Here is a 24651-nt window from a genome sequence, read left to right as displayed (position 1 = left end):
ATGGAGGTTGGGCACTGTTAGGGAGACGCATCTATTTTACTGATGGATTCAAGTTTACGTGTTTCCCTTTAGTGGCTGCGGAGGTGAAAGCGTGTTCCTGTCAATGATCACTGCGTACACTAACAACATGGCTACATCTTTTAAGGGAAAAAAAGCCTAGTAGAAGGCAATCAATGCATCAACCGTTTGATAACACATTGTGCCCAGTTTTAATTTGCAAAAGCAGGGTTTAATCCTTCTTATACTTTTGATCTGAGATGTGTGCTACCAAAACACAATCATTTTGTCAAGGTCACCTTGCCTATTCTGCAACTCTGAGAAAAGAACTTAAGAAAGCCAGAGTGCGTGTTGTGTTACTCTTGGAGAACGCACATATGGACCAGATGAGCTGTGGAAATTACTGAACAAGAATATATTTTATATATTCTGTATCTGTGGAATTTAGTGCATCAGAACACATAGTAAACTTGATGAGGAAAATATTATGGGGAGAAATTAAGCAAATATGAGAATGAAAGCAAAATAATGAAAATTGTTTTGAATTACGTCATTGTCATTTTTTAAGCAAAGGCGTAAACTGGGCCAAAAATATGAAGTGGGATTTTTGTGTTTAAAATAGATAAATAAATAAAAAGATCCGAGTTTTTAATTCTATATTTCCAAGTCTCTTTAACATCTTTAAATGGGTATATAATGTGTCCTATACTTAATGGTTCTTATTTGAAGCTGCCGTTCATTAACTCTACATCGCTTTGTTGCCACTTATGCATGCAGATCTTTAACATGAAGACCGATGGGCTCCCAAATCGAATCAAATGGGGCTTATGAGGCCTCTCTGCCCAAATGGACGTCCTGTTTATACACTTGTCCATCAGCAGGGTGCAGGCGTACGGCCTTCCATATCCGGCAAGATGTCGAGACGTCTCTGAGCGCACCCGTGCTGCATGAGCCCAGCTCGGTAAGTGCACCATGTTAGTACAAACTTTGTCCAGATTTCCAATTTTGTTTAGATATCAATTGGCTGATTATGTGGAACACATTCTGAACACCTTCAGCCAGGTAAAATACAAAAAAAAATGCAAATAATTTTAATACGTATTCTTCCATTTAAAACATGCCTCCCAATTGTGAAGAGGGGAAGTTTGAGGATCAGGAAAGATAAGGAGCAGCAACAGTTTCAAAAGAAAGAAAATATAATAATACGGGAATATATTTTCTTTTTATTTTCTCTCAAATTGCTTGTAAAAATAAAAATCTTAACAAAATAAGACAAGTGAGAATGATATGCTAATTTGTTGCTATAATTAACTTTGGTCAAATGTTTAGTTAATCTCATGCATGTCTTCTTGATTGAAAGTCTCCAATTTTGTTATGAAGCACATTTCCCCGATATTATTGTTTATAATGTGCACTGCGTGTTTGTTTTCAAGAACAGTCTGTGTTTTCTTTCAACTAAGTGGAAACGCATGTGCCAATTGAATTCTGATATGAAGTCTAAAACATGAACTGACGCATAGGAGGGAAATAATGACAATAATAATAGCTGCAAATAAGATTTTTAAATTTGCATTGTTATGACAAACAAGGGCAGGCAGACACTTGCAAAACGAAAATCAATTAAATGGCCTGGTGAAAATAAAAACAACATACATTGCGCATAAAGGTCCCTTTAAAGTCCATTTTTGTTATTTTTAAATACCAGTTAGAATTGTTTGAATTGGTGTATAATTTGTGACACTTGAAGTTGGAACTGATTGAGTTCGTCAAAAATTGTGAAAGAGGAAATATCTCGTTTGCAATGATCTTGTTGATGAATATTTCGGAACAATCGAAAATGAATTAAAGTGAAATAAATCATTTTTGTGATAAATGATCTAACTGTGTAAGGAAGACGACAATAATTAATTCTGCAGTGATTTGTGAATGTTTGCATGCAAACATGCATGCACATGTGAATTATTAGGGAATTTGAACAAAACTTTCCAATATGTAAAGAAGCTGAACTAAATGCGCGACTAACTTTTGTGTCATTCTTTTGAATGGAAGGTTTGAAGAAATGTGCAATTGTAGAAACATGGTTATTTATTGAATTATGTGAATCTGGAGAACGAAGCGAGCGAGAAACGTTGAGGTGTCAACAAGAGGTAAATGATTTTTATTCACATGTATGTTGTTGAACAACGTGAATGCGCGTCATCATTTACACAAAATGATTTGAGTATAATTTGCTTTTTAAAAAATGACCTTTCACTCAAAGTTCTTGTCTTGTCTCATTCTGGAGACCATGCTTATAACGTCATCCAAAGTAAAAATTAAATGCTAAATTGGGGGGACAACACGCACGTGTGACTGAATATTTGGCGGATTACAAAACACGCGCACATATACACACACGCTCCAGAGTTTAGGGCTCTTAGTGTGTGATCACTTAAATCCCACCCACTCACCCAAAGTTTGGGAGGAAAAAAAGACTCAGTCGTTGTGGCGTCCTCAGCCACCAAGCTAGAGAGCAGTTGTTGCACGTAAGATGGAGACAGAGCCGTGTTTGTCTTTCCGGCGGACGCCACCGGTTTCCATCGCACCGGCAACGAGTAGCTCCCGGTCGCCGGGCTCATTCCTTCCGTGCGACGAGCTGCGCAAAGCCGGCTCCGCGCTCCGTCTCGGTCCTCCGGTGCGCGACAGCGTGGAAGCGTACACCGTCGCACTGCATCGCAACTTCGGGGACTTCTCGCCCAATACCCCAGCTTCGCCGCCCGGCAAACACAGCAGACTTTTGGAGAGTCTGAACGAGGAGCAAAAGGCCGGTGTTATAAGTGGAAAGGCGCCCTACTATGAGGAAAGTAAGTAGACATTATATTAGAGCATATTGTGTTTTTTGTTTTTTTGTTTTTTTTTTTACTTTTTTTTTTTTTCATTGCGATAGCTTTCGAAAGCAAACATATGTAAATTCCGAGCAATGGTGGTGTAAATTCCAAATTTACTGTCAAAATAAAGTTTCTATCAATTAACGCAAGTTCTGAATTCTGATCGACGAACGGGCGACTGCATGCCTGTCATTATAGAAGAAAAAAAACACACACACATCTTAAAAATGACATTTCCGTTACATTCAAAACAATTAAAAATTAAATTAATTATCCCACAAAACGTCTTCATTGAGCACAAACTGAGTGGGAACAAGACAACTAACAAATCAAATACATATAAATTAAATATGCTACAAATTCGGACATTTGCTTCTATTTGTCCAAATTCAAAGTGACTTGATGAATTTGTCGATCATTTTTATCCTTTAATTACAGAAATTTACAAGATCAAGTACAAATCTGCTTCTCATCAAGACAATTCAAATCTATCAAGTACAAAGAATAGAAATTTTCAATTCATTCGAATGAATGTTTTTGTTTGCACGTATATGAATCGTGTTCCGTAATATGATTGTGAAACAACAACAACAAAAACTCAATTAAAATAAAAATAAAAAATCCCAAAGTAAATAATTCTTAGTATTCCCCATATTGAAACTGTATTCTGTTTTATTATATATTCAATTTTTTTTCCCTCCGTTGCAGCAGGCCCTTAAATAATGAAAGAAAATCTACGGCACGCACCACCGCCCTGCCCAAAGAATTAAAAAGCATAAATATTTATCTCATACAACACATTAAAGCTTATTGAGCAACTACCACATTAATGTTTTACTTATAATAATATCAATCTTTCACTGTCAAATTAGTCACAAATCCATATTTGGCGCATGTGTATGTTTACTGCACTTCTACTACACACTGAAAAATTGTCATCATGTTTAGGGAGGTGTAGTTATAATTCAATAAGATTTACCAAATGTGTGTGGCCTTTGAAAATTATGTTCTCTGTTGTTGCTGTTTTTACAGTGGCCCTGAACTGCACCCTGCATTATATTGAAATAACTGTATTTTTTAAGTTATCACACTCTTTTAAGAAGACTGGGTGTGTTTGCTCATTCATCAATTGGAAGATAAATAATTTATCACGGAAACTTTGGATTCTATGAGTATAGGGAGTATTCATTCAAACCGCAAATATGTTGTCAAGGTCGCCGCAACTGCACATCAATTCCTCACCAGATGAAAAAAAGCAGCATTGGATTTTTCAGTCAAAAAAAAATAAACAAAAAGATAATCTTTCAGTTTTCATCTATCATGCAATACTATGCGTTAACAACTACGTTAAAAATCTATTTATAAATTATATGCATCATAAACAAACAAGGATTTTGTGTCCAGCCACTGCTAGGCACTTTAACAAAAATTCAGGATATAACAGAAATACTTAGAGCTATTTAAAAAAAAATATATATATATATATATAAATCTAATTTTACGAAATAGTTTTCAGAAGCATCTTAAGTTTAGAATATCAAACAAAAACTACTTTTGTCTTGTGTGGATGTCCTCTGGTTAATAGAAATGTCAAACAGACCACAGAATAATTCACAAATAGATTTTATCACTGATTTTTTCCAACGAAGAAAATTGGGGTACTATACATTGTGAGATACATGTGAGTGGACAGACAAAAAAAATGCACATTTCAAAATGACCGTACAAATGCAGCAAAGATTTGTCCAAATATAACTATTACAGTCCCCAAAACAGATAGCTTCAATGAAGAATGAATATTCTTTATCGTGAGGTTGGAAGTGAAGTATTCAGCCAAATTAAATTAGGAGACAAGCTTGAGTCTATGTGAGCCTGCAGAGGAGTTTTTATTTTGAAACCCGGGGAAATGAAATTGAAAAGTGGTTTCATGTTGTGAGTCAGGAAATCACACAACGCATCATGAGTAGGATAAAATAGCAATAACATAAGATTGGCTTGCAAGATATGACGTTAAAATAAACTCCTAAAATAATTTACCCCCCTTTTGCGATAGTAATAGAATACAAAACAAGGTTTGGTGTTTCTTTTTTTCCTTTAAAGAATTTGCTTTTAGATACCAAACTATTTTTGAAAGTGTTGTCCCCCATTCAGCGTTACCTTACATCAAATTCCAGAGACAGAATGGAGATATTCATATGTCAATATAACTGCTTTATCTTGGGAGGAGATTTCCGTTTTATCAACAAGGACATAAATATGACACCTAATTTAATATTTCCAATATTCACCAAGGAGCTGAAAAGAACAGGTTAATGTACATATATACAGTATACTGTATGTAAGCCAATTTTACACCACGTAATAACCTGGCAAACTCCATGGCTGTTTTCCAATTGTAATGCTTCATCCGGTCCTGCTCTAAAACCCTTTAAACATGTAGAATTGTACAGGTGGGGCAAGGTGATGAGCGAAATATTTGTGGCTTGGAAGCACATGCAGTGCCTCATAAAATTGGATGAAATGATGGATTTGTCGATGAACAAATGGGGGCCATGTCTATGGCAATCGCCTTCCACTGGGCCATTAACTAACAATGTGTTTGTTTCTAAGCAGCAGTTAAAGGTAATATTTTCATTTTTGAAAAATAATCACAGAGAAGTCAGTGATGGTCTTTGCTTCATTACTGCTCTGTGCACCCAGCCTTTTTGCAAAAGTACCGTGCATGCAATAGTAGGTGATATAGAAATGATAGATATGTCAGCCGCCATCGTGTACAGTATCCCCCCACCCCCCACCCCATAGCGTGCTGGCAGTGCAAAGATTTAAAAACTATAATAATGATAATAATGCATTCGATGAATTGATTTCTCTAATGATTCAGAGGGTATGATGCCCACTGTGGACCACTTTGCTAAATTTACAAACAGTCACAGCAAAGCTTGCTCCTATATTAACAAAAAAAAAAAAAAAAAAAAAAAACCTTCTGTTAGCATTTATGCCTTCGAGGTTCACAAAAATAGAGTCCAGCGCATCAAACATCTTTTGGTCAGGGGCCACATTTAAATTTTCGTTTCCCACAGAGGGTCTGTGAGTTTTGCACAGATTTTAGCAACAACAACAAAAAAAACATCAAGTAGACATAGACACAATTGGATGAGGAACTACATAAAATGAAGTGCTAAGCAGGATTTGGCACCAGAAGCCTCCAGTAATGTTTTGGGACCTTTGATTGTGGTATATATAGGGTTTAAGCTATATTAACATCTGTAATTAAAACATTGGGGCATGATTTGCTTAAGATATTTTACTTTGTGCAGTTCTGATGCTCCTAATCCCTGCTAATGGTCCACTCAAGTATTTGAAGAACATGCAAACTCCACACAAGAAGACCGGTGTCAATGACATTTATAAAAAGAAAAAAGTAAAAAACAAAAAACTCAAATCTCACAAACTGAAGTCCACCACTCTTCCACATTTAAAAAAATTGACTCTTGAGTTTTTTTCACACCTCAGTCCGAGAGAAAGGCGCTCTTAAAAGCCTGGGCTACTCTGCCATGGGAGCCAACTGCTTTGGCAAACTGAAGGATTCAGGCAGCGGTTTGCCAGCCGGCGACTCCATCGCTGACTCGATCGCCGACTCCATCGATTTGTCGGGCAAGAACAAGAAGCGACGAAATCGCACCACCTTCAGCACCTTCCAGCTAGAAGAGCTGGAGAAAGTCTTCCAGAAAACGCACTACCCGGATGTATACGCTCGCGAGCAGCTAGCCTTGAGGACTGAACTCACAGAGGCCAGAGTCCAGGTGTGTGCACTTTTGGAGACAACCTTATCTGACCTGCTTTTGCATTATTAAAAGTTTTATTCACCTCCACATGTAGGAAAAGCAATGACAACGTCACTATTGAAAACAAAAACAAAAAATAGTAATAGTAAAAATAGAAAGTAAAATCATGTTATGTTTTAAATAGGGCTGTCAAACGATTAAATTTTTTAATCGAGTTAATCACAGCTTTAAAATTAGTTAATCGTAATTAATCGCAATTTAAACCATCTATAAAAAATGCCATTTTTTTCTGTAAATTATTTTTGGAATGGAAAGATAAGACACAAGACGGATACATACATAAACGTACTGTACATAAGTACTGTATTTGTTTATTATAACAATAAATCAACAAGATAGCATTAACATTATTAACATTCTGTTAAAGTGATCCATGGATAGAAAGACTCATAGTTCTTAAAAGATAAATGTTAGTACAATATAGAAATTATATAATAAAACCCCTCTTAATGTTTTCGTTTTAATAAAATTTGTAAAATTTTCAAACAAAAAATAAACTAGTAGCTCGCCATTGTTGATGCCAATAATTACATAATGCTCATGGATGGTGCTGAAACCCATAAAATCAGTTGCACCAAAGTGCCAGCAGAGGGCGAAAAAACACCAAAAAAACACAAGTAACAAATGGACATGACACTGTCATTTTAATATGTTTGAGCGGGGCATGTGCGTTAATTGCGTCAAATATTTTTACGTGATTAATTTAAAAAATAATTACCACCCGTTAACGCTATCATTTCGACAGCCCTAGTTTTAAACAGTTTCTCTTTTATCATGCGCAACTGTTACATGGCGTATTTAGCACTAAATTATGATTTGGTATATCATAGATAGTCTTATGGTCAACAACATATCTTAAAATCGCTGTATTATGATACCACTACTATCATGTATTATCAACATGGCCCGGCGTTGCCATGCATACTACTCGTGCTGGGTTGTTGTGGCCAAGGTTTGTGAAACCGACACATAAGAAACTTCCAAATCAGGGTTTTCCCATGATTTTTTTTTTTTTATGTATGTGGATGGATTTATCGAGCTTTATGGCCTGGCGTTGCTCAGGTGAAAAAGTTAAAATTGGCATTTCTATGCTAATTTTTTTAGTTTTGAACAGATTTTCCACACTAAATGAAGGCCAACAGAGATCAAACCCATCTAAGAACACTTCCAGACACATAAGGCGGAATTGTGTAAAATTTTGTCAAAATCTGCCCCGCCGTTTCGCAGTTCATAGGGAACAACACACAAGGAAACACACCAGATATATAGATTAGATTTGACTATCTTGCGAGCAGTTCGGGGTATACCAGTAGTGTCTGCCTTCTGACCAATTTGAGCTAGGTAGGGTAGGCGCTAGCAAACTGAACCGTTGTTAGGATAAGTGGTACAGAAAATCAATAAATAAATATTGTAATGTAGAATTTTTTTTTTTTACTTTTGATGATGCAATTTTTCTTTCCTTACTAAATGCCACAAAGTGTCCTCTTTTTTGGTGTTGTGACAATGCTCACCCTAGCTAGTATATAAATATATAAATGTAGTTAAAAAACACAATAAGACGAGATCAGTGTAACAGTACTATTTGAACTGAAGACTGGGCGGAATGAAGCAAAGTAACCCATGGGACCTTGAGAATCGCGAAAAGGAGGAGGTGACTCATTGGATGTCCAAAAGCCCATTAACTCTCGAGCTAGGTGGTTGTAGCACCTCTCGTTGGAACAGGACAAGTCCTGCAACAAATTGGTGGGAAATTTTTCCCTGTTTAAATATGTATTTGATTAACGGCCCAGCGGGGCTTGGGTGCAGCACATTCAGAGGACACGCCCACAGCGTTCAAAAACAAAAACATCAGTTAGGTTTTTCACAATTATGAAACCATGTTAAATGTATTCGGCACATTTGTGGTCCTACGGGATTGCTGTGTCTGGAAAACCATGTGACCTCATCTAGAAGCCACTCCCTGACAAATTATCAAATTATTTCAAATTTGCAAGGCTGTTAACAACACTCTTGTGTCTTGTAAAACACATTTTGAAAGATGTTTTTATTTTCACTTATATATTTATATATATTTTGTTGGATGGTATTAGTTGGTGGTAGGAAATTATTTGGTAATGAATCAACTAACACTTTCCATAACCTTTCTGTTATGCTCTTTATCTATTTTGTTTCACTAAAACAATTCAGTCATCATTTGGTTCATTCATCATTTGTTCATCAATTTGTTCGGCTGTGTGTTTAGCTATAATATTATCATGTTAACTAACTTTAACTATAAATAAACAAAATAACAATAACAAATACTCACATATAATAACAAACATATCTGTGTATGTATGTGTGTTTGTGTAAATAAAGATAAAGAATAAAAAATTACTATGAGTTTTCTTGTAACCTTTGACATAAATGTGTTTATGTTCCTGCTAGGTCAGTACATTTAGTATCCCGTATCTGTCAGACAAAAAACAAAACAAAAAAAACAAGCTGATAAAAGGGCTGGGGGAAAAAACACAGCAACATTTAGTTTTTTTCAAGTGTTTTAAAACTATATAGATTGTCACTGAGACATTCAAAATAACAGGAGGGATTTATTTAGGAGTTTTTATTTGGCAACTCCTGACAAACAGTATTTTACAAATGGGCTACATATTTGTATTAAAATAGAATATAAATTCTGAATGTTTGTGAATGATAAGTAACACAATACATCTCAAAGTTCTATTGCACATAGAAAGGATTATAAGACAGTAAAACACTAAAATGTAAATTCATTAACAAATAATTTTAACGTGCAAAATAACATGTATATACAGTATTTGGATGACAATATCATGATGAATTGGATGTACATTATGTTGATATACAAAATATTGATTGTTTGTATAGGTTTGGTTTCAGAACCGTAGAGCCAAGTGGAGGAAGAGAGAACGCTACGGGAAGATCCAGGAGGTCCGCAACCACTTCACCACGACCTATGATATTTCTCTGCTCCCTCGCCATGACACCTACCAGGTGTGGCCCAAACATTTTTTTTATGTTGCTGATGTTGATGTTTACAATAATTTGAATTTATTTGTGGGACTGCCAGTACAACAGTACCATTGGTGTGTGAGTGTGGCGTTAATGTGAGCTAATGTACTGTAAAAACATGTACATATGTAAATGCACTATATGAGTACTCTCGTATGATGAAATTGTCAACTGACACTTTGCACACGCCTTGTCAATCTCATGATAACATCAAACATATACAATACATGTCTAAACAAACAACACAGCATAGCATCTCTCTTGGTTAAAATGTCGAGGAGTAAATGGACAAATCAAGACTGGAAGTCTCGGAGGTTCTGACACACTGATCATCCATCGTTGGGCTAGTTACCAGCGAATCAAGCAGATACACATAAAAACAAACATTGTAACTCACATTATTGCTGCCTTACAATGATGTCACATCGAAGCAGAAAAATGTCTGCTCATATCTCCAACAACTCATTAGTCGTGTCACGCTCATTTCAAGGCAAATCTGTACTTGGGGCAAAATCCCCCTAATAGATAAGAGAATTACTGCACGTTTAATTGTTGCCGTGCTTGTGTCTGTTAGATGCAGGGCAATCTGTGGCCGGGGGCTTCAGGCGTCGTCGGAGGTACATCAACTCCCGGCTGTGTCCTTGGACCAGACCCCTTACCCTCCTCCTGCATGGGTGCATACGCTCACCCTCACGGCAACCTGCAGGGTTTCATGGGCATTCCGTCATCCCCCAGTCACGCCCACCACCACCACCACCCCCCACCGCATCATCCGGCCATCAACGGTCTTTACTCCTTTCACAGCTTCCCGAGCGTGGAGGCTCCGGAGAACGACTACAAGCCGACAGGCCTAATGGCACTGCGAGTGAAAGCCAAAGAGCCGGGCAGCATTCTCTCATGGCCGACATGACCACCCCACTGCTTTTCAACTCCTCATCCTCATATTCTCCTGTAGTGTGCATTAACTGAGCCAAAAGCATATTGCATTCCTGCCATGTATGTATACAGTGAACTATTCTATTCACAGGGGCTGGATAGGACCAAACCCTTAATCAAACAGGTGACAATCCAAGATTCATTGACTATATTATAGTATTATGCCCAAAGCACTTGAAAGCCATTTCAAACTTGTTTTACAAATCCGACAAAACTCTAGGAAACTGGCACTTATCTTTCTACTTTGAATCTGTAAAATAAATGTTGCTACTTTCGTGCAGCCCTTTTTTTTTTTTTTTAAACATTTTTGATTCTGTATATATACAGTGATTCTTCTTGTCGCACCAGAGAGAACATATGTACTACTACTGGTACCACATGTTGTGAACCACTGTCTTAGGGCATTGCACAAAAAGCCTAAAATACGATAACAGCCATTTAGATTGCAGGGTTTCAAAGAAAAAACAGCGATTAGGTAAATTTGTGAATGAGGAACTGCCAATAAGCTGCATTTGCTATATTGTATAGTACATATGCTGCATACACAGGCCCTCATGTATGCACCATTTTTAAAGTTTATCTGAGCCAACTTGGAGATGTCTCAATTGGAAAGTCAACAAGCCAAACCAAAGCTCGGCATGGGACACTTGGACGAGAAAAAAGAAACACAAATATGTTCTTTACAGTTGATATTACATCAATGAGACCAAAGATCATCATAGCAAGACTTTTAATAATTGTATTATTCATTGTTTGATGTCTTTTGTCCGTATAGCATGACCCAAAATAAAGTGTCTGGTCTGTCTACATCAGCTGTCTTGTGTTCATAACTGATATTGCACAACACCATCCTCGTGGTGGTCGAGATATAGCAAGTGTGACAACCAACCTATGGGACAACGAATCCCATTTTCCCATATATTTTGGATGGTAATAATATGGCTACAGCCATCCTTCAGTGCTGGCTTTGCTTTAATCCAGTATGTTTTCTTAGAATGGACACTCATTTGTTGTGTAATTGTGCAGGGTTTCTTTCTTAGAATATTTGTCAAACGCAGTCAAGTTCGTTAATGCATCGCCTTCTGACTTAGTAGGGTAGTTTATCCATGTCTTATATTTAGAGTATTATTAAAATTTGTGTGGACATTTACCTGCTTCAACCTTCACAACCTGAAATATACATGTTATTGTTATCTAAAGTTTAGTACCGTATATTTGTTCAATTTATCTGAATATTTATCTGGCTTAAATTATGTCATAAATCATTGGTTTAATGTTGTGAAGACTGTAACTTAACATTATACAAGTACCCGCATGAAATACAAAGCATTCCTCACAAGGTTGGGTGTGGGTTTGGGAGGACGGGACAACAAGGGTATTGGGGAGGGCAAGTGCAGCTTGAATGGCCACAAGGCTCCGGGCCTTAAATGGTGTCGCAGTTAAGCCTTATATGCCACTGTAAAAGTATTTCTTTGCAAAAAGCCATCATTTTAATAAAACTGAGACTGTTTTTTATTCTCATTATCTCAACCAAACACAGAAAAATACTGGTATTATACACACAAGGGCTATGAAACTATTATAATAGACTGCTGTAAATGAATGAAGTTTCAGATAAATGATTGTGTATATACAGTAAATGCTTTTGACCATGTTTAGAGCAAACGCTGCCCGCCTGCATGCACACCGTTGGTGTGTATGTTGCTTTAGAAATTGCATGTAACAAGTGTTCAACGTTGTGCAGGTATGCAACTGATAATGTGGCTCTAGGTAATTACAACCTCCCCACTAGGTCATAATTAAATGTGGTCAGGTATTCCCTAATTAAATGGTTATTATTGACAAGGACTTGATCACATCCACGATACAAGGGTGTGTTAGCTGCCACTTTCCCCGTTTATATCAGCACCAACATGTGTTTTCAATAGGAACGCTCATCCACACCCGCAGCTTCAAGTTGCAGTCCGTGGGCCACGACTGGGAGACAGAACAGCAGCTCTTAACTGCAGCTCTGTTAGGCCGCGCGGCCGCTCAGACCCTTCTGATTAAATCCCAGATTGAGTGGAGGAGATAAGAAGACTTGTCAGTGGGGATAAGGCATTGAGGAGATGGCCATCTGAAGAAAACGTTAAAAAAAAAGGGCAAATGATGGCTCGAGCCAGATTTATTTTTACATGGGATTCACGGAAAAGCCAACATGATTGCAATGCGTCTTGAAATAACAAAAACTAATAGGCTTAATATCCCTTACTTCGGATGTGTAACTTTTTGGCGGGGGGGGAAAATGAAGTTGTCTTTTGAGTTTGCACTTTTGCATGACTAAAAAAATGTATATTACAATGACCATATATTTTGTTGGGAAATGTCGGTAATTGGGGAAGGGGTTGTCTAGGAATAGCTGCAGCCCTTACTTTAAACAATTGCTACAACCCCTAACAAAAAGTATGGAATCACCAGTCTTGGATGAGCACTCACTCAGAAATTTTATCATGTAGAACAAACTCAGATAAAAAGCTTGAAAAAAAATAATGAATTACTTCAAAAGTGCAACTCTTTAGCATTCAGAAACACGAAAAGATAGATAGGTCGTTCAACCCACGAAGCAGGTCTGGACTGGATCTTTCCCAGATTAATGTTTGCAATATATTCATAGCGGATATATGGAACAATCAATCTAGCGTCACAGGTTGCCCATGAGTAGAACCTCCTGGAATGAAGATGAATGATTATCTGCACTTTTTTTTGGACTGTGACTTCAAACCTTTTTATTATACAACCCCTAGCAAAAAGTATACAATCACCAGTCTTGGACAAGCACGCTCTCAGACATTTTATAATGTTGAACAAACTCAGATAAAAAGCTTGAAAAAATTATGAATGACTTCAAAAGTGCAACTCTTTAGCATTCAGAAACACTAAAAGAAATTAATAAAAAACATTGTGGTGGTCAGTAAATGTTAATTTTATAGAGCAAGTGCAAGGAAATATATATGGAATCATTCCATTCTGAGGAAAAAAATATGGAATCATGCGAAATAAACAAAGAAATAACAATCAAAACACATCTCTAGTATTTAGTAGCACCACATCTGGCTTTTATGACAGCTTGCAGTCTCTGAGGCATGGACTTGATGAGTATTCTTCATCAATTTGGTGCCAACTCTCTTTGATTGCAGTTGCGCCACCAGGGGGTGGCCAGGGGTGGCCGTGGCTATAAATTGGTTGGCCACCCCACTGGCCACCCAGCTTGCCAGTATATCGTTAGATTGTTGTAGCATCAGTTATGCATTTCATCCAAAATGAATGCATTTATTTTGTTTTGTTTAATGTAGGGCTGTCAAATTTATCGCATTAACGGGCGTTAATTATTTTTTTTTAAATTAATTAATCAAGTGAAAATATTTATCACAACGCATTCGCAATACGACTTATTCATGCATTGCCGCAAACAGCATACAATGGCGCCGTTTTACTTCTATATAGAGATAAGAGGCAGTGTCAAGTGAGTGGAGTAGATAAAAGCATTCATTGGGGCCGTGCTTTTAATTGGCAAAAGCTTTGTCTTCTCCCCCACGGCAACTATCTATATTGTGGGAAGCGACGTGGGTAAGAATGACAGGAGTTGATCTTTTTCTTAACACCCTGTAGTGTATCCAACGCAGAGAAGATATAGCATTTGCAGCCACCACACACAGTCATGGTTGCACCACTTCCCATCATTGCATTTGGCCAGAACAGTTAAGTCGCTACATCATTTACTGAAAGCTCAACAAATACACTAGATGACAATATTTAGTCACAATATACGAACTCACATTTATCCTTTAAGAATTACAATTCTTTCTATCCGTGGATCCCTTTCACAAAAAGAATGTTAATAATGTTAATGCCATCTTGTGGATTTATTGTTATAATAAACAAATACAGTACTTATGTACAGTATGTTGAATGTATATATCCGTCTTGTCTTATTTTTCCATTCCAACAATAATTTACAGAAAAATATGGCATATTTTAGAGACGGTTTGAATTGCGATGAATTATGATTAATTAATTTTTAAACTGTGATTAACTCAAATAAAAATTTTAATCGTTTGACAGCCCTAGTTATATGTACACCTTATGCCTAATATATACATAACACAATAAAACAGAATTGTTGTGGAACTCAAAATGTTAACTGGACAGTTACGGACTATGCACATTAAATCATTTGTAACATCAAATATTACACAATACACCAAAGTATATCAGTAGCCGTGTCCTGAAGTCTTTCTGATAGTTTTCCCCTGACCTTTTTACTGCAGTAATATAATGAAAACCTGAAATTATGGCTTTTAGTTTTGGCCACCCCAAGATTTTAAGTAGCCCCATCTGGCCACCCCTATGAAAAATTTCTGGAGACGCCACTGTTTGATTGCAGTTGGCAGATCATCCTTGCAGGTCGGAGCCTTGCTGTGGACCTTTTTTTTTTTCAATTTCCACCACAGGTTATCAATAGGGTTGAGATCTGGGCTATTTGGAGGCCATGACATTGACTGGATGGGTCCTTCTCCAACGAATTCTTTAACAGTTTTAGCTCTGTGGCATAATGCATTGTCATCGTGAAAAATGACAAACATATTTTCAATTGAAGGGATAAGAAAAATATCTAAAATTTCAGTGTAAACTTGTGTATTTATTGAAGATTTAACCACAGTCATCTCTCCTTTTCCTGACATGCAGTCCCATATCATCAAGGACTGAGGGAATTTTGATGTCTTCTTCAGGCAGTCATCTTTGAAAATCTCACTGGAACAGCACCAAACAAATGTTCAAGCATCATCACCTTGTCCAATGCAGATTCTTGACTCTTGACACCTTGTCCAATGCAGATTCTTGACTCTTGACAAGGTGATGCTGCTGTGGTGGAAATTGAAAAAAATGGTCCACAGCAAGGCGGCAACCTGCAAGGATGATCTGGCAACTGCAATCAAAGAGAGTTGGCACCAAATTGATGAAGAATACTCATCAAGTCCATGCCTCAGAGACTGCAAGCTGTCATAAAAGTCAGAGGTGGTGCTACTAAATCCAAGAGATGTGTTTTGATTGTGATTTTTTGTTTGTTTCTCATCATTCCATAGTTTTTTTACCTTCAGAATGGAGTGATTCCATATATATTTCCCTGCACTTGCTCTATAAAATTAACATTTACTGACCACCACAATGTTTTTTATTAATTTCTTTTAGTGTTTCTGAATGCTAAAGAGTTGCACTTTTGAAGTAATTCATAATTTTTTCAAGCTTTTTATCTGAGTTTGTTCAACATTATAAAATGTCTGAGAGCGTGCTTGTCCAAGACTGGTGATTATATACTTTTTGCTAGGGGTTGTATAATAAAAAGGTTTGAAGTCACAGTCCAAAAAAAGTGCAGATAATCATTAATCTTCATTCCAGGAGGTTCTAGTCATGGGCAACCTGTGACGCTAGATTGATTGTTCCATATATCCGCTATGAATATATTGCACACATTAATCTGGGAAAGATCCAGTCCAGACCTGCTTCGTGGGCTGAACGACCTATCTATCCATCCTCTACTTTACTGTGATATATAGTACATTGTATGTCCGCTGGGATACTGCCATCGTGTGGTAACAAACGAGCAGTGCTTCTCCCTGCAGTCTTATATTTTATATTTAATAATACACTTGTGGACTGATTTCAAATAAGGGCTTGGTGTACTAGTCATAATAGAAAAGGAAAGACATTTTTCAAACTTCATTTCATCGCAATAATTCATAATAAACTTCCATTGATGAATGCAAATTGCCATTTGGTTTTGTGATTTTGCTGTTTGACTATCTTTGATGGGATACGTTCTATTTTCCTTTACTGTATTTTACGTTGATTAATAAATTTGAGTTGAACTGAAAATAAGACGCTTTTGAAATGATAAAAGGGTTTGGCTTTTGATTGACATGTACGTTCACGTCTTCCGCCCACTTTTGCAACCAATCGGCTTTCGAGGGGTGGGACAGGAATCAACTCTGGACAAAATGGCGGCCGTTGTTGTTTTGCCGCAGGGCCAGTGAATAACAAGAATTTGTCTCGCCCAAATTCTGCGGTCGCTTGCAGAACTGTCGCCACCAGAAGACCCAGGCGTCCCCGGGTCGGCTGCGCGTGGACCGAAATGAAAGGTAAAGAGCGGTCGCCGCTGAAAAAACGCTCTCGGGCCTTGGACGACATTCGCGATAGGGGAGGATGCCATCCGAGCAGCAAGAAAATGGGCGCGCTGTCCCTGTCCGGCGGGAGTAATAATAATGGCAATAGCTCGGGTAAAAGTGACGGCGGTTCGACCAGGAGGAGTCTTCTCGGCGACAAAAGAGACCGGGACTTCGACGGCCACGGTCGGCTTGGAAATAATCACAACTGTCAGCCCGTCGGCTCAGCGAGCAAGAACCACAGCAGCCTGAGCCTCTCGCTAGATTTGGCCGGGGCGAGGAGCACGTCGCGCGGGGACCAGCGGCTCCCGGCTCTCGGGGCAGAGGGTGAGTACAAAACCCTGAAAATCAGCGACCTGGGGAACCAACTTAGCGACGAGGACGTCGAGGACGGGCTATTTCACGAATTCAAAAAATTCGGCGACGTCAGCGTCAAGCTGAGCCGCAGCAACGACGAGAGAATCGCCTTCGTCAACTTCCGGAAGCCAGAGGACGCCCGGGCGGCCAAACACGCCAGGGGCCGGCTAGTGCTTTACGACAGACCACTCAAGATAGAGGCGGTGTACATTAGCAGCTCGAGGAGCCGCTCACCAGTCGAGAGAGACCTCTACAGCGCCGCTCCGAGCCACAGACACTTGCAGCGGCCGCTTTCGCCAACCGGCCTCGGATACAGAGACTACCGCCTGCAGCAGCTGGCCTTGGGCCGGCTACCCCCTCCCCCCCCGCCACCCCTGCCCAGAGAACTGGAGCGGGACCGGGAGTTCGCCCTGTTCGAGGCTCGAGCCAGGCCGGCATTCATCGCCGAGCGGGCTGCCTTCCGAGAGGAGGATTTATTATCGCCAGAAGATGACCAAAGAGCCAATCGGACCTTGTTTCTCGGCAACTTGGACACAGGGGTCACTGAGGCCGACCTGAGGAGAGCCTTTGACAGGTTTGGCGTCATCACGGAGGTGGACATCAAGAGGCCTGTATGGGACCAGACGAGCACGTACGGATTTTTGAAATTTGAGAACCTGGACATGGCTCACCGTGCCAAACTCAGCATGTCTGGGAAAATAGTGGGCTGCAAACCAATTAAGATAGGCTATGGAAAAGCCACACCCACCACACGTCTGTGGGTGGGGGGGCTAGGACACTGGGTGCCCTTGAACGCCCTCGCCAGAGAATTTGATCGCTTCGGCACCATCAGGACTATAGACTACAGAAAGGGGGACACATGGGCTTACATTCAGTACGAAAGCCTGGATGCGGCGCAAGCGGCGTGCACGAACATGCGGGGATTCCCTCTCGGGGGCTCCGAGAGGAGACTTCGTGTGGATTTCGCGGACACGGAGCACCGTTACCAGCAGCAGTTCTTGCAGCCACTCTCCATCGCGCCCTTCGACATGGTGGCAGAGTCGTTTGTCCACCGCAATGCGCAGGAACCTCTAAGGGTCAGAGAACGGAGTCCCCCGCCACTTCATTTCAGAGACAGGGAGCTTTTCCCTGGCGCCGACTGGCCCAATCCGCCAGCTTTCCGAGACAGGGTGCGAGCTTCCTTTGAGCCCCTGGAGCACTTGGACCGTGAGCGGCGAGCACGCGAGCCCTGGTCTCTGGAGCGGGAGCTGCACGGGCGGGAGCCGGCACGCAAGCGGCGCCTCATGGACGACAGGCGCCACCTGGACTACTCGCCCGATAGCTCTGACAGGACAATAAGGCGTCGGCGCAACTCTCCGGACGGCAGCCCCGGTGGCAGTAGCAGAGACGGTGGCCGATTCAGCGACCCGGAGCGCCCCCCGCGGAGTGAAAGACTTTCCCCTGCACGAGAGCGTCACAGCAGCCTGGAACGAGGCGGGACGGAGAGGAGACTCAGAGGTATTTCTGATAAGGGCCCGTCGGGCGGCAACATTTCACTAGTCGGAGAACGTAAACGTAAAGCCGGCGAGGGCGGCAAAGGAACGGCAAAGAGGGACCGCTCCGAGGGTTCATCCAGAAGCACGCAACAGTCCAAATCGGACAGTGCCAAGCTGACTCTGGCCTGGCAGGGTATGCTGCTGCTGAAGAACAGCAACTTCCCGGCCAACATGCACCTGCTGCAGGGCGACCACGGCGTGGCCAGCGAGCTGCTCACCGACGGGACCACCGGCAAGCAGGTGTGCGAGCTGAAGATCACCCAGCGCCTTCGCCTTGACCAGCCCAAGCTCGATGAGGTTTCCCGGCGCATCAAAGCGGCGGGCCCCGGCGGCTATGCCGTCCTCCTGGCGGTTCCCGGTGCCGCCGAGGACTCGTCGTCTGACCCGGCCGTCTCCACTCAGCGGCCGCTCCGCAACCTGGTGTCCTACCTCAACCAAAAGCAGGCGGCGGGTGTCATCGGTTTGCCTGTGGGCGGGAGTCGTGATAAGGACACTACGGGGATCCTCCATGCTTTCCCTCCATGTGATTTCTCTCAGCAGTTCCTTGATTCCACTGCCAAAGCTCTGGCCAAAAGCGAAGAAGACTATCTGGTCATGATTGTGGTCCGAGGTGCATCTTAAAACAAACAAGCTAACGAGTCAGAGAATTTAAACAAAAAAAAAAAAAAAAAAATCAACAACAAACTGCTGTAATTCAGTAACCATTGCATGCTGTGATTTGCATTTTGGGCTACACTAGTATGGTTCTTGAATGTTGTATCTTGTCATGTTATCCACTAAAACCACCGGCGGCTCCTATCAAGTGCTGCAAACAAAAAAGGGCATGTGATTTTTTTAAATGTGCTGAGGTTGTACGACCACACAAAATCCGACACGATAATTAGGATATCTTAAAACAAACAATACGTGTTGGGGAGGAGGAAATTCAAATCGGAGCCATACAGGATGTAGACACAATAACGTTTTCAAAACCACAAATATAATGTGTAGAAAGTTACCGGTAGAAAATATTTACAGTTAACTACATGTAAACTGGACAGTGTTATGTGATTCTGGCTTGTAGCATACGGTAAATTTTATTGTGTCTACTGCTCCACACCAGAGTGTCAGGCGGGATCAATGTCAACGTGTGCACATAATTACTTTTTATATCCAGTTAAAAAACAAAAAAATGGAATTCGGTACAATAATCCAACAATTTCATTCATGTCACGTTGCTTCTCTCCATAATGCCACCTTTGATTTGTTTTTGTTTTTTTCCCTTTGTCTAACCAAGATTTATTGAAGAGTTAATGTACGAGTAATGACAAGTGCAGAATGACAGGTGGCACTCGGGGCAGAATTTTGACATGGTTGAACTTTTGGTGCTCTTCGATAGTTTAAAGAATTGACTAGCATTCTTTTGTGTGCAATCTTAATGTTAGACTGCAGCCACACAAGAAGGCCAGAAGCATTAAAATATGAATTTTTGAATGTTTATGGAAACGTCTGCTTTTACCAAATGGGGATGATGGCGTCAAATTAATCTTAATTTGTAGCTACTGCAAGACAAAAAGTGCAGTAGTTTTCTACACTAACCCACACTCAAGGAATAGTGCTGAGCAATTCAGTATGTGTATTGTAATCAAAGTATTTAACATTTTAGTATAATGGAGACGGACCAGAATCAAGGAGAGTGATTATATTTTTTCTGATTTTGCAATTTATGGGTATATGCTTAAAATGATTTTATGTTCTATTAACCACTGACACACATAACTCCCAAATTCCAAATACCTTTGGAAATATTGTGAAGACATTTAAGCACAAAAAAAAAAAAATGAATTTGCAAAAAAATAAATGGCCAAATGGATTCATTTTCCCCTCCTCTTAATTTTTCCCGAGCTGTATAGAAAATGGGATTTTAATAATGAGCCACCCACATATTCCTATTTTATGAACGTATGTCCCCACATTTGAGGTGTTACTTAAATATGGCTTCCTCATCCTCTGTTTATATGGTGCATTATTAATATTTGATGTGAGGTTAAGTCTCAAAATGAAAAATATATCCCAAAATAATGTTAAAATCTCAAAATGCTATTCAATCTGATTTGAATGGCTCGAGAATAAACACGGGAATACATACAGTGGGGAGAACAAGTATTTGATTGGCTGTGTATAAAATACTTGTTCTCCCCACTGTATATATGTATGTATATATATATATATATATATATGTTTTTTTGCCTTTCATGAAAAAAGTACATCTTTTAAAATGGGTCAGTTTGACATTCAAGGTGACAGGAGAGTTGAACCTCCAAATCTGATGAATGCTTTGCCTATGAAGACGATCACAATGTTATTTTTATCAATCACTATCGTTTTGGTAAAGGCAGACAAGCTCTTGAATGAGAGGTGTGAATGGTCATATTTCTTCTTTTATATTAACAACAAAAAACTTCTTTTAACTCCATGCTTTAAGCTTGTCATTTTAAACGTGTTTAATACAACCCGTTGTGTTATCCATGTGACGGGAGAAGCGCTAGAAGAGAATATAAAAAGAAAATGTTTTGTGTTGACATTATAACTGAAACCCGAAAACAGTCCATGAAACAATCAGTAAGTAGTGCTGTGTCATTTCATTTCACACTATATGAAAATCCAAAACGATGTTCCGCTCTACTTACTGAACTGGTCTGTACAGTGGATATAAAAAGTCTACACACCCCTGTTCATATACCAGTTTTTTTTTGGGGGGGGGGGGGGGGTGTTTGAAAGCAAATGTGCAACCCAGCTGATGACTATGACAGGGCTTTGTTCATAATATATTCAAAGTTGACATCTGCCAAAGCTTACCGCATTTTCAGCAATCGACATAAAAGTTACAAGTCTATTTCAGACGTTTCAGTTTAAATGAGGAAAAACTAAATCGGCAACAAAGTGAAGAAGATTATCAAAAATTTGAAATAACTTAGTGTTTGCACAGATATTCAGGCTTCTATGGTAAAGCCAAAAAAAAAATCTGGCACCTCTGATCTTCATTTGCAGTTATTCAGAACCATTTTACATGGCTGCCATGGCAATAGATGCTGATTCCATTTGAAATGAACCCCTAGTTTGAATGGCTTTGGCGTCCATTGCTCTCAGTGGCAGCCATTGAATTCATAATGGAAAAACGTTATAACATTTTATTGGTCTCATGTGTAGACTTTTTACACCCGTTGTACTGTATGTGTGGAATCATCACTGCTTTGAAATGTTTTGACGCATGAGGACGACACTCTACGATGACGACAACCGCAACCCGTTTAACTTGTGTAGCCCCCCCGTCCGCACCTCACAGCCCTGCATCATGTGATGACTTCCAGTGTAAAGTTTGTACGTGCCGGTGTCACTGGGGAAAGGAGGAGCGTGAGCTGTTGACATACCCGCAAAAAAAAGTACATCAATAAATTGTTCATTTGAAGGAGAAAGCTTCCAAGTTTCTTGGATGGAAGTGAATTGAGGAAAACCAGGAAATTGTTGTGTTTCCCAGGAAGTTGAAGTGAAATATTCGGGGAGAGAAAGAGAGAAAAGGGAGACCTTTTGCTATTTTGCATAGAGTTTGCACAACGTAAATTACTTCCAGCGTGGAGGAGGAGTCGCCGGGCAGGAGTCCACCCCATGCACTCCACGGGGTTGAAGCCTAAGTTGCTATAGCGACCCCCGAAGCCTGGCCGCGTCATTGGTGCTTTGTATCATTTTGTTTGGGGAAGACGATGTTCCGCCGTGGGAATAATGTTTGCTTTGCAACAACAAGCTTCATCCTTTTCCTCGTCTGCTGCTTTTTCTTACTCCGCTGGAAGGAATCCACAACGAGGAACCCGCCAAGCACACTGCCCCCACCGCCCCATCCAGTTTAGTTGTATTTGCGTATGAAGATGAAGAAGCCGAGACGATGCTCATCTTGAGGAGCCTAATGCCGTCTGTCTGTCTGTCCCCCCCAACTTTGCAGCCAGGGTGAGTACGAAGGAGGACAATAACGCTGCCCTGCTGGTTCTGTATCTCTAGCACGGGCGGCTGTGGTAAGTAATGAAATTCAATGGTTGTCATGGTAACAGGTCCCACGACACATGCGCAATCTCTTCAATTCCAATCACCACAAGGCCTTAAAACGATGATAAATCGTCGGTGTGTTTTTTAAATACATTTACGCAAAAAGTTTCGAAAGTATCATTTTTACTCGCTCAAAGTATAGGCATAGCCAAACAAGATTCACAATATAAGTGGCAAAATTAAAATATGCAGGCCATAATATTCAATTAGAATTTATGATGTTGGGAATCACTGTCATACAACAATGTGTCCCGTGTATTTGTCAAGAGGACAAAATCGGGGGGCAACAAAGCAATGATATAACCAATGCGAAACAAGAAAAAAGTACCAAACTCAACACAGATTGTAATAAATAATTTGTAACGTTCCTGCTAGTGTCAACAAGCAGAGACCATTTGTTTGCAGAAAATCAAAATAACAAATCCCCAAAAAGTTTCTTTTCTGTTATCTTGCTTTGGAGTAGCATACAGTAAACAAAGTGAGATGGATATACTCTGCTCATTTCATGCACTTCTGCTGCTCGGGCTTGCAGAGTCTACTAGCTCAGTGCAAATAGAACCTAAAAGCATGACATCACCGCATTTCCCACGCGCCACTGGAAACAAGATAACCAAAGCAATTGGAGTCAGAATGGGCCTGACAGTGTTCACACAACTGTTGCTTATTAAAGAAGCCCAGGCTATCTCAATTTAGAGTCTGGCTGTACACACAGACATCAGGTCTAGGGCACACTGACCTGTAGGCTATTTATCTGAAGTATCAGGTTTCTTGTAATGTCACAAAAGATAGATTTCAAATCTAAAATTCGATGTTGGAGTGCATTCATGTACTGGACCGGTGTCCTCGACATCTTCAAGGGTAAACTTGATTATTCCTCGAGCTTTGGAAACAGGTGGATCTTACACAAAACCTGCTTGGAAGAGTTGGAAGGTTCTTCCAGCATTGAAATGTTCCGCTCGGTCAGGAAGTATTGGATGGTCAGGGTATTTCAAGCGGGCATGTTGTCCTGGCACACTGGACCTGATCTTGTGGTCGAACACACTGGTTGATTGTCCGGCCCACAATTAGGTGGAAACTTACAGTTTGGGTTTGAAATCTATCTTTAGTAACACCAGTCCTGGAACCTTTCTGACGCAGCGCATATGTAAACTTGGTTTTAACTTATTTTTGTTTTAATCTATGAATGAGTCGGCTGCTGAGCAGAGACGTTTACTCTGTTCTGGTTTGCGACCAACCGTTGACTTAAATATGAATTGTTATTCAAAATATCATTTTGTATCCCTTGTTAGTCTTGTGACGAACCGCAACAATCTTATTGTGACAATATGAAGTTTACGTTCACGTTGAATTAATGAGGTGCAGTATATTGTTAAAATAAGTATAGTATAAATGTTGATTCACAAGCATCAAACAAGGATGCCTCAGCTGTCCAATTTCCTTATACGACAAGTTGCAAAAGTACTGTGAAGTACAGTGTATCACAAAAGTGAGTACACCCCTCGCATTTCTGCAGATATTTAAGTTTATCTTTTCATGGAACAACACTGACAAAATGACACTTTGACACAATGAAAAGTAGTCTGTGTGCAGCTTATATGATAGAGTTAATTTATTTTCCCCTCAAAATAACTCAAAATATAGCCATTAATATCTAAACCCCTGGCAACAAAAGTAAGTACACCCCATAGAAACTACGTACATCCCTAAATGTCCAAATTGAGTACTGCTTGTCAGTTTCCCTCAAAAATGTCATGTGACTCGTTACGGGAGTGCTGTCAGCATTGCTGCAGAGATTGAAAAGGTGGTG

General features: G+C 40.0%; 2 protein-coding genes across 2 annotated transcripts; both read left to right on the top strand.

Annotated features, from left to right (window-relative positions):
* The first annotated feature begins 2512 nt into the window (after positions 1-2512).
* On the top strand, positions 2513-10930 carry alx3 (ALX homeobox 3). Its single transcript, XM_057829999.1, has 4 exons — positions 2513-2840; positions 6378-6667; positions 9596-9721; positions 10314-10930. The coding sequence occupies exons 1-4, from the start codon at positions 2528-2530 to the stop codon at positions 10647-10649; spliced, it is 1065 nt and encodes a 354-aa protein (XP_057685982.1). The 5' UTR covers positions 2513-2527; the 3' UTR covers positions 10650-10930.
* Positions 10931-16676: 5746 nt separating this feature from the next.
* Positions 16677-24387, top strand: rbm15 (RNA binding motif protein 15). The gene has a single exon (XM_057830583.1). It carries the CDS (start codon positions 16845-16847, stop codon positions 19386-19388), a length of 2544 nt encoding a protein of 847 aa, XP_057686566.1. The 5' UTR covers positions 16677-16844; the 3' UTR covers positions 19389-24387.
* The last annotated feature ends 264 nt before the right edge of the window (positions 24388-24651 follow it).

The sequence above is a fragment of the Corythoichthys intestinalis genome, chromosome 2 (genome assembly GCF_030265065.1).
Source record: "Corythoichthys intestinalis isolate RoL2023-P3 chromosome 2, ASM3026506v1, whole genome shotgun sequence".
Lineage (NCBI taxonomy): Eukaryota > Metazoa > Chordata > Actinopteri > Syngnathiformes > Syngnathidae > Corythoichthys > Corythoichthys intestinalis.
This window is presented reverse-complemented; position numbering and strand designations above follow the sequence as displayed.

Coding starts and splice junctions, on each gene's coding strand:
- alx3 (XM_057829999.1), top strand. CDS start 2,528: ATGGAGACAGAGCCGTGTTTGTCTTTCCGGCGGACGCCACCGGTTTCC. Junction 2,841..6,377: donor GGCGCCCTACTATGAGGAAA/GTAAGTAGACAT, acceptor TTCACACCTCAG/TCCGAGAGAAAGGCGCTCTT. Junction 6,668..9,595: donor TCACAGAGGCCAGAGTCCAG/GTGTGTGCACTT, acceptor TTGTTTGTATAG/GTTTGGTTTCAGAACCGTAG.
- rbm15 (XM_057830583.1), top strand. CDS start 16,845: ATGAAAGGTAAAGAGCGGTCGCCGCTGAAAAAACGCTCTCGGGCCTTG.